General features: G+C 33.3%; 1 protein-coding gene across 1 annotated transcript; it reads left to right on the top strand.

Annotated features, from left to right (window-relative positions):
- The first annotated feature begins 4,495 nt into the window (after nucleotides 1-4,495).
- Nucleotides 4,496-5,896, top strand: LOC133186287 (uncharacterized). The gene is made up of 2 exons (XM_061321509.1): nucleotides 4,496-5,300; nucleotides 5,538-5,896. The coding sequence occupies exons 1-2, from the start codon at nucleotides 4,772-4,774 to the stop codon at nucleotides 5,894-5,896; spliced, it is 888 nt and encodes a 295-aa protein (XP_061177493.1). The 5' UTR covers nucleotides 4,496-4,771.
- The last annotated feature ends 9,499 nt before the right edge of the window (nucleotides 5,897-15,395 follow it).

Here is a 15,395-nt window from a genome sequence, read left to right on the forward strand (position 1 = left end):
GATACTCATCTTAAATTTTTCCTATCATCCGAAAAAAAAAAATTGGAACAAAAACCCACTTTTCCCTTAATGATTAAAAGATACGCAGTTAAATTCATTTGTTTTATTTATTTATATAAACATGGCTGAAATGTTACTTTCATAATCATTGAAAAATGGTTAATAATTAAATGATAATAAACCTTTCTCAACATTTCAAAATTCTCCATGTGTTTATCTACTGAGTGGCTTTAAAAATTCGTGTTATTTTAAAGAGGCAGTATTTTTACTTTTCTTACAGACGAAGATTTAAAAAAAAATAATTATAAAATGAGAGGTGTTATATGACACTGGAAATACTTGCCCAACAGAAAACTAACAAGAAGTATCTGATGAGACTGTGGCTCTACTGGTATACTTATAATAAAGAGATATCATTGTGAAGAGTGTTTGGAAAGATTTTTAAAATATTTCCATTTTTTATAATCATGGCAACATCATCTGTTGAAATCAAAAACCGATATAGAGAATAACACAGGAATAAACTCTGCCATTCAGTTAACTGAAAGATGACTGGAAAATTACTGAAAGGTGACTGAATGGCATAGCTCTGCCATTCAGTCACCTTTCCTGACCTTTCAGTGACCATTCAGTTGAATGAAATGCGCAGTTTCGTCCTGTGTAATGTCTCGGTATAGTCTACGTGTACACCAAAAAATTATAAAAATCACACCAAAAGTGTTTGTGGAGCAGCATCCCGGAGGAATTTTAAAGAAACTTCTGTTTTTAGTAACCATCGGAACACCATTTGTCAAATTAAAAAAAAATGTTGGTTACGATTATCTAAGTATAGTCTACTTGTATACAAATCATATCGAAACTAGATAAAAATTGTAGGAGGTATAGCGGTTTTGAAAAAAAATTCAAAAAGTTCAAGTGATCACGGCAATATTGTTCATTGAAATTTGAAATAAAGAAACCGATAAGCATAATTATGTATCTTGGTATCGTGTACTTTTTGAAATCGGACAAAACCTGGAAGGGTTTTATTTGGAATAAATTTCAAAGAAATTTCTAGTTCTAGTAACCATGGCAACATCATATGTCGAAAATGTTACTTTTGTATCCCAGTATAGGCTTATTGTGCACCAGATCGTATTGAATTTGACCAAAACTGAAAGAGGTGTAGATTTATGCATATTATCGGGAGTGTCCTGAAGATGTGCAAAAAGGTTTTAGAATTTAGATTTTCACCGTGAGGGAAAATCGGGGTCAAAAATAAGATTTTTTTAAATAACAAAAACCTGGGTCTCTGAAGTACCTTTATACTTTTAAAGTAGCCCAATCATATTTTGGAGTAAGTCTGGGAGTATCCTGAAGACGTGCACATGCTCAATAAGTTTTGGGACCCCGATTTCTACCCTAAGGGCGATTGGGAGTCAAAAACCAACTGTTTTGTAAATTATAGAATAAATGGGCATCTTCCACTGTTACCCGAATATGAAGGTGAGTACGTTTAAAGGGAAACACCTACGTGCTGGGGTTACTGTCTTATGACAGCATCTAGTTTAAAATTTAATTTTTAATACATAATTAGATTTTTTTCCCATCGATTTTTTTTCTTTCAGTCACAGAACATATTTTTTAAGAAGTCAGCAAAAGTCACAAAAGTTAATATAACTCATATTCTCTAATAAATCAAAAATAAGGGAAGACCACTGATGGTATAGAAAAACCAGTAATAAAATATATTACAACAAGAAATAGATTTGTTTGTTTGTTTTTATATAACGTCTCTCTCAAGAATTTTTTACTCAGATTGAGATGAGACACTACTTGCAATTGCCAGTGGAGGGCTGCAAATTTATACCTACATGTATACTCGGCACTCAGCACCATTGTGCAATGAGGGATCTTTTTCTTGCCAACACCTACTACGACACGGGACCTCACTTTATACAGCCTCATCCGAAAGACCTGTTCCCACGTCCCCCAGTGGATTTGAACCCGCGACGTAAGGACCAACCCACTACTTCGCGACTCTAGAGCAGCCGGTCTAACCATTGCCCCACGCGGACGTCTACAAGATATTGAATTAAAATCAAATCTATTGATAAACAAAAATATATTTTTTTAAATCCCTGTTATCAAATTTCTTTTTACGAGTTACAATGTATCTTTCCTGTTACCCAGGTCTCCAATTCACTGGTAGGACACCGCGTAGGTCATCATATTCCTGTTATTCATTATTGGCAACTGACAATGAACACAACTAAAGTGCAAACTATTTATCAATAATATACAATGAGATGTATATTAATCAGTCTGCAAAATAACTTTTTTCATAACAGACGTATCGCAATAAATTGGATTGATAAACGTGAATGCATAAATAAACAATTTTTTTTTCTCAAATATATATTCGTTATTTACGAATTATTTTAACTGCATACGTTTCCCTTGTCAAGCTGTCATCTCTTAATTTAAAAGCGTTTGCAAGACTTTTCTAAAGGCAGTTCCAGACAAAGCTTCAGGGCAAAAACTATGTAAAACCGGAAGTAAAATTGTTTTTCTCAATATACGTCACAAGCCAGGAGGAAAAGACCCTTAAATCGCTCAGATGGAGAAAACACACCCTATTCATTTTTTTGTATTTTGCATGATGCGAAGCGGTAATATAGGAAGCCATCTTGATTTGGTACACTGTATCAAGCATAAAATATTTTTTCTAGCATTATCTACATTTATTGATTAACGATCATCCGAACCTATAGCTATGTGTAAGCCATGCTGTTAATTTTTTTTTTTAAATCTTCGTAAGTTTGCAAGTTTATTTTCTGTTAACAGGTGTAACAATCTAGAAAACCTATAAAATTGAGTAAATACTCGGCTAAATATTAGCATCACTTGATGAAATTTCTAATAATACTTTTTCGAAGTTTATTTCATATCAGTGGGGCATAAGACCGTAATGTTTACTGAAATACCAAAGAAAATTCTGTTAAAATTGAGATTTAGTTTTTATTTCTTTTTTTGTCGAAAGATAGACATTTTTCTCGGTTTGTTCGCCCATCGTCTGTGTGAAGTACTAAGGATGAAAAAATTATTGTATTGTTTTACAATGTGAAATCGTTTTGACATTAAAATGCGGTTCCAAATTGACTGCTTGGACAAAAAAAAATTATGTAAGATATGAAAGTAACAGAAGCTACAAAAAGGCCTTGTGTTAAATGCAGTCTTCCTTTTTCTCCATCGTTGAACACAAAAGGAAAAAAAGACTATTTTTAGAATTCAAGAGTAGTGATAAATTTTCAAACAGCTAAATTTAAGCTTAGCTAGTGAAACATTTCGATCAATCAACTATCAACGGTTTTGTCTGAGTGATGTTCTCAGATTCAACTACACATTAATTTGTAGTTACTGTAGAAGAAACTTTAAACACTGTTACCGGAACAAGCGAAAGGAATGTATATCACGTGATATTTGCATTAATGTGCATTAGGCTGGGAAAGGTAAATTGAGTACACGCCAGGAAAACATCAACAGTTTATTATAATAGGAAAGGTCGATTGAATTTTTGCTTGCATTAAAAATTTCATTCGAGGGAAGTTTATCCCCCTCCCCCCGTTTACTGATTAAGGTTTTATAGAATACATACAGTGATCACACGAACAGATAGAAAAATAAACTCATTAGCGCCAATATTTTAAGGTCTTTCAAAAGCGGGACGAAGCTAAAAGTCAAAAGAAAGTAAATATAAACAATGTACTTATCTGATAATAAATTAACTTATGTGTCTTTCAAATGATCTTTTTTTTTTGATAAGAGAGGCATTACATAATGAAACATGTATCATGTTCTCTAAATGGATGGGAACCATAACACATTTTTTCACATTTAATATTTTAAATTTACGATGTATTCCCATCTTGTAAACTCAGAATTACGCACATTACACAAGTTTCGATGATTAAGTTCATGCAAAATTTATTATTAATGAGCTCTATAAAATGGCCCTGTCCATATACATCTTCCCAAGTCAAGAATGTCTGATCCACTCCGCTCGACATAAACCCTTGACCGAATATACTGACTTTGACGGGGTTAAAAATGCGTTCTCTGATTGTCCTCATTCGATTTTGCATAAGCCAATCAAAAACATTATTTTATCTAACCTGAAACTAAATCGTAAACAGATAAGCACGCCAGTTTTAATCCCAACGAAAACGTCTTTACTATTAAAAAACCAAGTTAAAGGATTGTCTCAGCTTTGGATTCAAAGTTATGCTGAATTCATAACCGACTTTCAATATTGTTTCGTATTCTCTATTTAAATCGCTTACCCTGATTGGTCAATAGAAGAGTTAAATAGAGTTTAGAATGTGTAATCACACTAGATGGCGCGATAGTAAACCACATCAAAGTCAGTCTATTCGGTCAAAGGTTTGTGTGGATAGGACTTGATCAGAAACCCTTGACTTGAGAAGATGATAATTATAATGCATTCTCCAAGAACATTTTCCTCCGATGGCAAAAGACAAGAAACTCACTCACAAGGTCATATAACAAAGTAGAAAAGAACGATAACCCTGTTCCGGATCTTATTACGTCGGAATCCACAAAACCAGATTTTAGACTTACCTACACTCCTATTCACGCAGACGCTTTGTTTGAGTGGGACAAGGAAGGGTTAATTCGTAGAGAAAATAGAAGAGTAAGACCCTAGCTTCCAGAATCCTTCTCAAAAGAAAAACCCAAGATTCAGAACAATAAAAACTTACAAAGCTTACCAATGATGGTTACCGGTGACAAGAAACGTAGTCATATTAGTCATATTGGTCATTCTGTGTATTCTCCCCCTCCTCCTCCAAATACATCTCTAGGCATGAGGGATCTTTTAACACCACCCAATACGCCACTTGGCCAACGAACTACCCTAGGAACAACCATTGATGAAGACTTAGAGAGTCGAGCAGACTTGGATATCCCTGTTGCCCCAAGAACTGCACCTTCATTTAATTCAAGGACTAATCACTCCTTGTTAAATTCGAAACAAAATTCGGAATTTGAAACTGTCAAATCTATCTCTTATGACGATAAACTAGAGAAGCCAGATCTTGCCCTGGTTTTAGCTGATCCATGCTCTCAAGAAATTTGGGGATCGTTTCACAAACATAAAGCTAAGTTAATAAAAAGTGGAGTAATTTCACTAAATCGATCAAAAACTGTGTACGCTAATCCGATCTCGTCACAGAAAATGTTGACACCAAGAGACCATAAAGCAATAGACGAAGTACAAAAAGCACAGATAGTTGGAAAAGGTATGTTTTTATCAATTACTGTTAACAAGTTTGTTAACCCAAGATTTCTATTACTTTTGTTAACCCAAGATTTCTATTACTTTAGACACCCCGTCATTTCATTTAAAGATATGCGCACATCTCCACATGATAAAGCAAGTAATATATACAGTCAGGGATCTGGAAGTTTGTTTGATAAAGAACTGGATTTTGCTAGAACTTATCTGAATTTTTTTTTTTTGCAATTTCTTTTATCAGGGCGTCTTCTTCTTGAACGCAGTTCCACTCGAATAAGCGTTGGTTTCTCGGACTTCCAAAAACAAAATTCATACCTTCCTGAATATGCCAAACCCAACACTGCTATTGGTGGTACAAGGGAAGTATTCCCGGAAGTAATAGGCTCTGCAAAATCTCGAGCCCGATCCGATATTATAGACTTCGAAAGGAAAGGTGTTCCTAAGTTACCACAAATGACAATAGAGCCAATCAGACAAGACACAGAATCTGAGATAGATATTCCCGATATGCCGCCATCTCCAACTGCATACGAGGGGCTGATTGTTGAAGATGAAACGCCAATGATGCGGATCAGAATCACGACTTCATTAAAACATTAATTATATGTTGTCCAAAAATTCAAACTATATGCGATTTGATTTCATATATTGTGTAATAAAATTCACATTCCACTTTCAAGCATAGCCAGTTTGAAAAAGTATTTGTAAATTATTCTAAACAAAGCAATTTTTCTCTGTTTTCTTTCGTACATTTATAATGAAGATGTAAACATTTTTTGGCAACAATAATGACAGAGAAATACAGAGATGTACATGTACATTGAACTGGTAAATCATGTTTATTTAGAAGGTACTATTAAAACACAACGTTTACCGATGAATGATACGTGCTATCACTTTATGTCAACCCATTCCTTTAATACAAAACTTGATATATATCGTTGATCGTAATTTTCCTCGTATGAGGCAGTTAGTTTAAATGGAAGAAACAAAGGAAAAACGAACCATATGTGTAGACAAAAATTTTCATGACCATGAACGAAGATCATTCAGGCAAATTCAAGGTCACTAGCAGTGTATAATGTGATTAATTATCCAAAACTTTGAGAGAAATAAACAGATGCAGCAATAAAAAATAAATACATGTACAATGGAAGGTTGAGGTCAAATTTGTTCAGCTTGCTCGCAGTAACTTTGGTTTGGATAGAATGTAGACACAATTTACCGAATAATCAAGTCATTTTTATAATCATTTGTCATGAAAAGATGACATTTTGTAAATGTATATATAAAGAAAATTGCTACTATTCCACAGATATCTAGCACAATCTCTTTTAATTAAGTTCATGAAGTCTGTCCGCACTTTGCCTGTGTAAGTTCTGGAATCTACCAGTAGGTCTGATATAGGAGCAGATGTCTAATCATTGAGTTTGTGAGAATGTTGTAATTTTGTAAATAGCCATGTCCAAAAAATTACCCTGGTGTGAAATATTTCATAGGTCAGTCTAAAATATATATGAAATAAGTTACTTGTGTCAAATTTTAAATTACATAAAGACATCCATTAGCAAGATGAAAATTGCCATAATTTTTTCTAAGATCAAGAAGTATGTTAGCATAGTGTACATGGAGAAATATGTGTGTATCATGTCTTGCATATGTATTTATGGTCATACTTATAAAACGCTTGAAGTATTGATGCACAGCCAATCAGTCTTTGGGGACCTAATTAGAAGAAAGAATACTAGCAATGAAGAATACAAGCAATAAGACTGCACTGCAATTTATTTTCAAAGATTGCAATTTATATTCAAAGATTTCAAATCCATTTTGAAAAAAGGATATACACTAGAAAACAATCAAAACCATTGAGCATTTAATGCACGAAACTATTGCCCATAATAAAGTGGATCGTCAAAAATTAAAAATGATGAAAAAAGTATTCAATTTTTTTGGCCCCACAGTTAAACCCTTATAATTAACCCTTGTATAAAGGAGTTGCAAAATATTATGAATATTGGAATCATACAGAGTACTTTTTCACAACCACTATAATGTCTGCATATAATGAATGTACGAAGATAGGTGATCTGATCATTACCTGCAGCTCAAAACTTAAATCAAATGAAATGCAATGAGATTGATTGATTCAGATGTGTACAGGGCTGCACTGTACATTAGGCCTAAAAAAAAATGATGTTTGTTTCCTGTAACATTCCCAAAAAATCAAGGGTCGGTAGGTCGAGATTTTTTTTTGCCTATAAATAATGGGGTCAAATATCCCCGGACTGAATTATCCAGGTGTTATATTTACAGTGGACATCAACATGACTACCTGGCGGCAGAGAAAGAACTGCAAAAAGTTGGGGGGGGGGGGAATTGTTGCATGTTACAATAATGATTGCTCTTTATAATTAAGGTATATGTAAATGTTGACTAAGTTAACATATTTTTTTTATCTCAAATAAAGATACAATTAATATCTTTTGAATAAATGGAATCAGCTGATTGATCAAACCAAAGAGCAAACGCAGATTTGGCAGAAAAAAATCCACCCGGGGGTAATTTGAAAGGGTTGGTCGGGTTATAGGAAACAAACATAATTTTTTTTAGGCCTTACTGGTTTTTACAATTTTGTTAAGTTAGCAGCTTAATTCAGATGACTACTGAGGAAGACTTTTAATGATGTATTTTCAATATATGGCCAAGTATACCCCACCATAAAGCCTTAATCACGGACCAAAAGAGTCACTGATTTCGCATTTATGTTGAATGTTTGTTTGTTTTTTGTTTAACGTCCCTTTCGAGAATTTTTCACTCATATGGAGACGCCACCACTTGCCGATGGAGGGCTGCAAATTTTGACCTATACTCGGCACTCAGGGCTATTGAGCAGTGAGGGATCTTTTTCTTGCCAGCACCTACTGCGACACGGGACCTCAGTTTATACGGTCTCATCCGAAGGACTAACCTCCATGTCCCACAGTGGATTCGAGACTGCGACGTAAGGATCTACATGTACTTACATTGTGACTCTATAGAGCAAACGCTCTAATTACTGCGCCACGCGAGCGACTTTATGCTGAATAATCACAGCCAATTCGTTTGTCGGCAAGTTTAGGTTGAAGGGAGATTAAACAATTATGAAAATTTGTCCTTGTTTCCTTTATTTTACTTTAACTCACATCAATGTATCAAAGTACATTTCTTTTCTTGTTTCAAAGCAAAATTAGTGTACCTTGGGTAGGGCATTCATGTGCAATGGACATATGTTTAATTTATTATTATTATTATTTTTTTTTTTTGCCATTGATTTTTAAATTTCTTTTTATATGTATGGAATATAATGTAATTGTACATAAAAACAAGGATGTGTTATAGCACAGAACCTAGAAAAGTAAAACAACTTTAACACAAAAGCTTTATCATACAAACAAATGGATGAACATTTTACATAATAATTTTTTTTCCTTATTAATGAAAATGATATATCAACCAAATAAAACAAATAAATTTAAAAAAAAACAAGAAAAAAAAAGATAATTACTCAAATAATTCCAATAAGTACAAAAAAAGTTGCTCTGAATATTACAAACGTTCTTAATTATAAAAGTATTCAGTCTTGAATTCCATTATATTTCAAGTTGAAGTCTACACCCTGCATTTCCTACAAATTTTCCTTTACTATTGCTTCTTAATTTGTCAACTATAAAGAAACCTTACAATTCCTAAATACTGAACACCAAAAACAAAATTTTCTTTAGTGTTCTTGCACATTCCCTTCTTACAACTTTAGTTCCTCTGCATTATTTATACATTCTTTGAAAATGACGACATAAAAGCAATCATTTTAAAGGCTCCTAAATTTAGGAAGCCCCGATACTTCATTTGGCTACAGAAGTACATCTCTGTTGTGGAGATGAAAATATAAAGAGGAAGACATGTACACTTTGTCAGAATAGATTAAGTGTTTTAAAAATATATTAAAGAATCGTATTAGAGAGTTAAAATGCAATGTGCGAACCATCTATCCTTCCGTTTTCGCTAAATCAGAAGTGATAAAATACTTAGAAAGACTACATAATAACTATATTTTATTATGGTTCAGGCAGATATGGCTTGTAACAATATTGTCTTTGTTTGTAAGGCTCATAATTATAATGAAATTGGTTTTGATTCTACATCTGGAAATCCAACTTATACTCTGAGTTCACTTTCCAAGAATAAAATTCTTCAAACTCACATTTCAGACTAATACTTTAAACAATCAAGTCAAAGGGTCCAGACCAAACTCTATATCTACTCTGCACCAAAAATGCTAAAAAGGAGGAATTTCTAACTGCCGCCGAAACATGGCTGAAAAACCGCCGACTCGGCGTTAAACAACAGATAATTAATTAATTAATAATCAGTCGTACTGTCCCACAGCATATTCTATAAGTGGCGTCAATCAAATGAGGATTCTCAAAAACTTAAGAGAACCATAAGAATTTTAAAAATTACATTTCCCCCCAAAAGTCAGTAACTTCAAAACGAATGACATTGCAACATTCAATACAACCATTTTTCATGATAAATTGAAAACTAGGTTTGTTGATATCATAGCAAAAGTTTTTTTTTTCAATTAAGGGGGGCGACTGGGGATTTCAATGCGCAATACTTTGCCCAACATAGTAAAATAAAGCGTATTCACTATTTTGAAACAATTATTTTGATATAATTTAAAAAATTAACAAAATTAGGAAATCTCAGGTTAAAAAAACTAATTGCATTTTTAAATAACTGATTTTTCAAATGATGGGTAGATAGACTTTTGCGAGAAGAGCTGACTTTTACAGTTGACATCTTACTTTGACATTTAAACCAGTGTTATGTATGGAGGTACGGAATTGAAAATAGATAAGAAAACATTCATATTGGTTTTAGGTATGGTGTAAAGGGCGCTAACATGATTTACCGGTATACAATCAGCAAATGAGATGATGAGAGGCAGAATAACATAATTTAAAATGTAGTATTCGTGAGGGTTAGTATCTCCTTTCAGTTTCATTTGCCGAAGAAAGTAAATGAGGAAGAAAAAAATTTCGAAAGGAAAACTTGACAGGAGTTGGTCAAGGTGGAAAGGGAGGGGGTTGAGTATAGGGTTGTTGCAGTTCCCTTCCTAGACAACGTAATATGTGCTTTGAAACGGCCTATTATTTCGTTTTAATTAATTGTTCAGCTAAATATTTATATCGCAAAAGAGATTCCGTATATTGTCCTCGCAGGTATGTTAAGGCTTTACTCAGATATCCTACTTGCCTGTACAGTATGACGTCATAGTAAGCTGAATTACGTAAACTTTAGAGATAATGATTCCTTCATATCTATATTCAAAGTTTAATGTCAGGTCCAAGAAGTGAATGGAATCATTCAAAAGCATAATATAAATTTTGTCGTTTTTGGAGGGTATAAATAGCTAAGTATTTATTACGGGGATTAAATACCAAACCCATGACGTCATAACTATTGATCAAATATTTGCCGAGTGAAAATTAAACGTGACGAGAATTCATGTAAACAAATGTATGAAATGGGAGTTTTAAAGCATATACCGTGAATGTAATGTCTGGTTCATAAGGCACTAAATATTAAGATTCAGATACTCTGATTTACACTTATCATGTTTTCTTATAATGAACACAGGCCTTGTTTTGAAATCCCGATCAGCCTTTCCTCTGTCGTTCTATAACAACAAAGATGCAAAGGTTCAACACTACGCCGCATACTTTGAAACATAATTTTTGTTTGTATCGAAAGTATTTTATAGTACTTGGAAAGTACTGCTAGAATCGTGTGGTTAACATGAATTGATGACAATTCCTTGATCGTATGTACAAAATGTGAAAATTTTGGTAAGGTTTCATGCGAATCTTTGGAATATTTATTTCTGTTTCGGAAGAGTAGGATTCTAGCAGCACTTTTCATGGCCCAGTGATGTTTTTACATAATTCTTTTTACAAAAAGAAATAAATTTTCCCCGGGGTAGTGTTGAACTTCTCACTTTTTCGTTAAGGCAATTTTTATATTTATAGCCGTTCACGTGATGACGTAGTAGTGGAGTGCTTCTTTTAGCCTAAGACTCAATGACGTCTATACAATGGATAATAATAATAAATGTTTTATCTATGGCTTTTCCGATTTATCAATGCTACCTTTTACGAAAAAAAATCTAATTTCGCCGAAAAATGATCTGGGTACTGCCTTAATATACCTGCGCTAATGCTAAAGTAAGCCGTCGATTGTAAAAGTCGGTGCTTTTCGCAAAAGTCCAATAGTGAGTTTTTAACGTTATGAAAAACAGAAGTTCTTTAAGAGGGGTCATTAATTATGTCATAAAATAAAAAGTGTAGAATATTAGCTCCTGAAATTTTACACATAGGAAATTGAGAATCTCACAATCACTTTTACTATTTTTTATATAAATCTGTGGTATCTGTCATATTTCGTAGTACTCCATGAAAAAACAAACAAACAAAAAAACAGGAAACATCATGAATTTTGACATTTTGAGATGCTCCCTCTGGAAACCAGACGGTAGAAGTTTGTGTTTCTTGCACAAAATGTACAATATAGTATTACTAATCAAATAATTTAATTGAGCAAAACGTCTATTGTAGCATTTGTATAATTTGCTCCGAATTACGAAAAAATGGTATCTTTCTATATAATCCTATAGTAAATGTACCTGTATTTTGAGATAGTCCCTAAAAAACAACCAGACGGCAGATTTTCCCTAAACTTGGTATGTATACCGTAGACAATGTAAGATACATGTGGTATAAAATTAAAGAGTTTCTCTAAAGTAGTTTTCACACAATAAAACCCCAGTCGGCTCCCTTAAAATAGAACTCAGAAATTTCCATATCTTGTGAATGGTCATCAAAAAATTATTGATAATAAAAAGATGCTGGAGTTCTTCGTTTACAACATCAACCAGGTCTTCAAATTGTGTTTGAAAATCTCATGGGCACTACTTGGGTGTTTTCCTGACTTAAGACGATAAATGCAAACTAACGACTAAATTGTATGACAAACGAGATGACTTCATCTTTTCCATCGTCAGCTTTCCTAATTTATTTAGTAATATTTCTCTTCCATGATCACCTGCATTTGGAGTTCATTTCCAATTTATTCGATACACAGGAGCTTATTCTGGGTACTATCAGTTATTTTCAACCTAGGCAGGCTACTGATGAAAAAATTGATGTTAAAGGGATTTCAACAAGTTCAGCATATTGTAAATTCTATGGTCTTTATAATGACCTTATTAGCAAATACAACCTATCATTGAGTTGTATTCTGACTGACATATTTCATATCAATTGATCAACCTTTGTTTTTATATAAAAATTGACCACAGTTAATTCCGTTTATCTGATCTTACAAAAGGGTTAATGGCTAGTGTAACTGGTCGACAGGTGATGCTTTCCTAAGTACCTGATTCCACTATTGGAATTTCCAGGGATTTTGCGTATAATACCTTACTCACAGATTTGCATTGTAAGTAGGTTTATGGAGATAGATAATTGTTCGTTATCTAAAACTTTTTAATTTTGTTAGATTTCAGTAATTAATCTCCTTTAATTTTATTTATTGTTATAATTTTAACCATGGAAGAATGGGCGGTGGATTAAAATCAAATTTTGATGTTTTTTGTTTAAATATAGCCCGAAACGCTTTTTTCGGAATTGTTTTAGCTGCGAGAAAACTAGGAAAACAATCAAAACTTATATCATTTGCCCCTTTGAATAGGAAACCATCTGACGTAAGCGTTGGTTTACTACGCATATAAAGGTCTTGTTCACTGGTTTTGACATAAACCCAAAATAAGCAGCAAGTAAGAATAAGCCACTTCACAAGTTGTTCTACTTGTTACCCATGCCTTAAATAAGAACAGGTATGTTTAATTATAGTTACTTAAAAATGGTACCTATTTTGTTAAGTTGCAGTAGTGTGAAAAAAGTTTTAATATATTTTCCTTACAAATAATCTATGAAAAAAACTTTTTTATTTTGTATGTGAAAATGTAATAGTCGTTTTAATTGAAACATCTCTCAACAGCATATTTCAAATGGCATCTTATGAAAGGAGTTTGGGAAACACATCCATTGCTGCCGATTGGAATGTATCAAAACTTTACGAAGAAATGTCACAGAATAGTATCAGTTCATCTGGGTATTCCTTGCCAGTGGATGAAACTCTTCGGCAAAGCTGGAACGAAACGCAGAACATATCTGCTGAGAACAACTATTATGATATTTATGACACGCATGACGCTGTATCATTCAAATTTTGTTTGTTTAACACCGATGTAAGTGATCTGACATCAGAGATGTTTCATAAATCAATTGTGATACTGGGATTGATCATTGGAATCCTGGGTCTCGTAGGTAATTTTGTCACCATCTGCAAAATTTTGCACGATAAAAAGTTCCATACTCCAACATTCGTGGCCATCGGATGCCTCGCAATTCCAGATCTCCTCAATATAGCCAGTCTGTTTCTTATCAAACTTACCAAGCTATTTTTATATCTTTTGGAACTTTATGTTTCATCTGAAAGTGCTGTCAGCTTCATAACTATAAAGTTCCTGTATGAGACGATTTTCTATAGTTCAAGTGCACACATTGCGTTCCTTTCTATGATCAGATATTTATTAATAGCTCATCCGCTACAGAGTAAAATACGACTAACTCCGGCAGTTATCGTGGGATGTTCTTTTATGATTTGGGTTTTTTGTGCACTGTTTTCAGCAGTCATATCAATATTGTTATTTGTTCCTGATAGAGATTCGATTCATGAACGACACATTGCGATCCTTTTAATAAGAATTACTTTTTCAGGGTTGCCTATTTGTACAATCTTGACTTTACAAATTTTGAAGATGAAAGCCTTAAGAAAATCTTCTGCCCCTACCAGTATCAGAAGAAGAATGCACGTTATAATTTCTATCATTTTAATGGTTTTTTTCTGCTCTCAAACCTCATACATTTTATGCTTAATTTTTCCATTAATAATATCAATTTCAGCTGAACACAACTTCCTAATGAGAATCGCTTATGCATATGCGTTAGAGATGTTTTTTTTCTTTGGAAACCTGAATTTTTCTTGTAATCCTTATGTCCTTTTCTTTGCTTCAATTTTCTTTTCATGCAACAAACGTAGTCAAATAAATATAAGTAAATAGCTAAATCAATAGTTTTTTTCTAAGATTGTTGTACATGGCATTTTTAAAATATAGGTGCTCTACCGAAAAATGTTCTGGTTACCATTCAGGAATAAAAAAAAAATACAAGATGGGTTAGTTCCCTTTCAGATGCTAAAAGAAGTATTGTCTTAATTGCCTCAGCAAAATGAGCATTAGTTTTCGCATATAGTGTTTAGCTGTAATGAACTTACATGTACAAGTAATACAGTTGCCCGTATAAATTTGACAATTGACATACAGTTTATTTTTTTTCTATTTTTCTCGTTTTGTCCTTTTGGTAAAACAATCGATATGCAAACACATCATTATCGTATGGAAGTTTGCTCGTAAGAGTTTTTTTTTTACAGAATAAAGAGACAAATACATGTACACTGTTAAGCCGTTAAATAGTTATTTGTCCGAAATATCTGACGTTTTCCTGGATTTTCCTGGATTTTTACGATTTTGATATTTTACGTGCCAGGAAAACGTCAGAACCGGCGCCATTACGAAACCTCGCCTTCTCCAACCGGAGTTGATTTTCGATACTTGCAAACCGAATTAAATGCCGAACTCACAATTTGTCGATAACACAATGCTTCTAGTACTCACTAATATTGATGAAATGAATACATCACTCCACATTTCGATACAGGACTTGTAAGATTTTAAAATGCACGAATTGAAAACAAATATCAACAGTCAGATAAAATGTTTTCATCGGATTGTATATTTTATAAACGAACCATAAAAACGATGTTGTTGAGTACTATAAGTGTTGTACTATTGTAAGTTTGACATTCAATTCGGTTCGCAAAAATCGAAAATCAACCCGAGAATGCCGCCTCCGGTTGGAGGCGGCGAATTTCC

Source organism: Saccostrea echinata, unplaced genomic scaffold (genome assembly GCF_033153115.1).
Source record: "Saccostrea echinata isolate AGI-Se365-2 ecotype Australia unplaced genomic scaffold, CSIRO_AGI_Sech_v1 ptg000013l, whole genome shotgun sequence".
Lineage (NCBI taxonomy): Eukaryota > Metazoa > Mollusca > Bivalvia > Ostreida > Ostreidae > Saccostrea > Saccostrea echinata.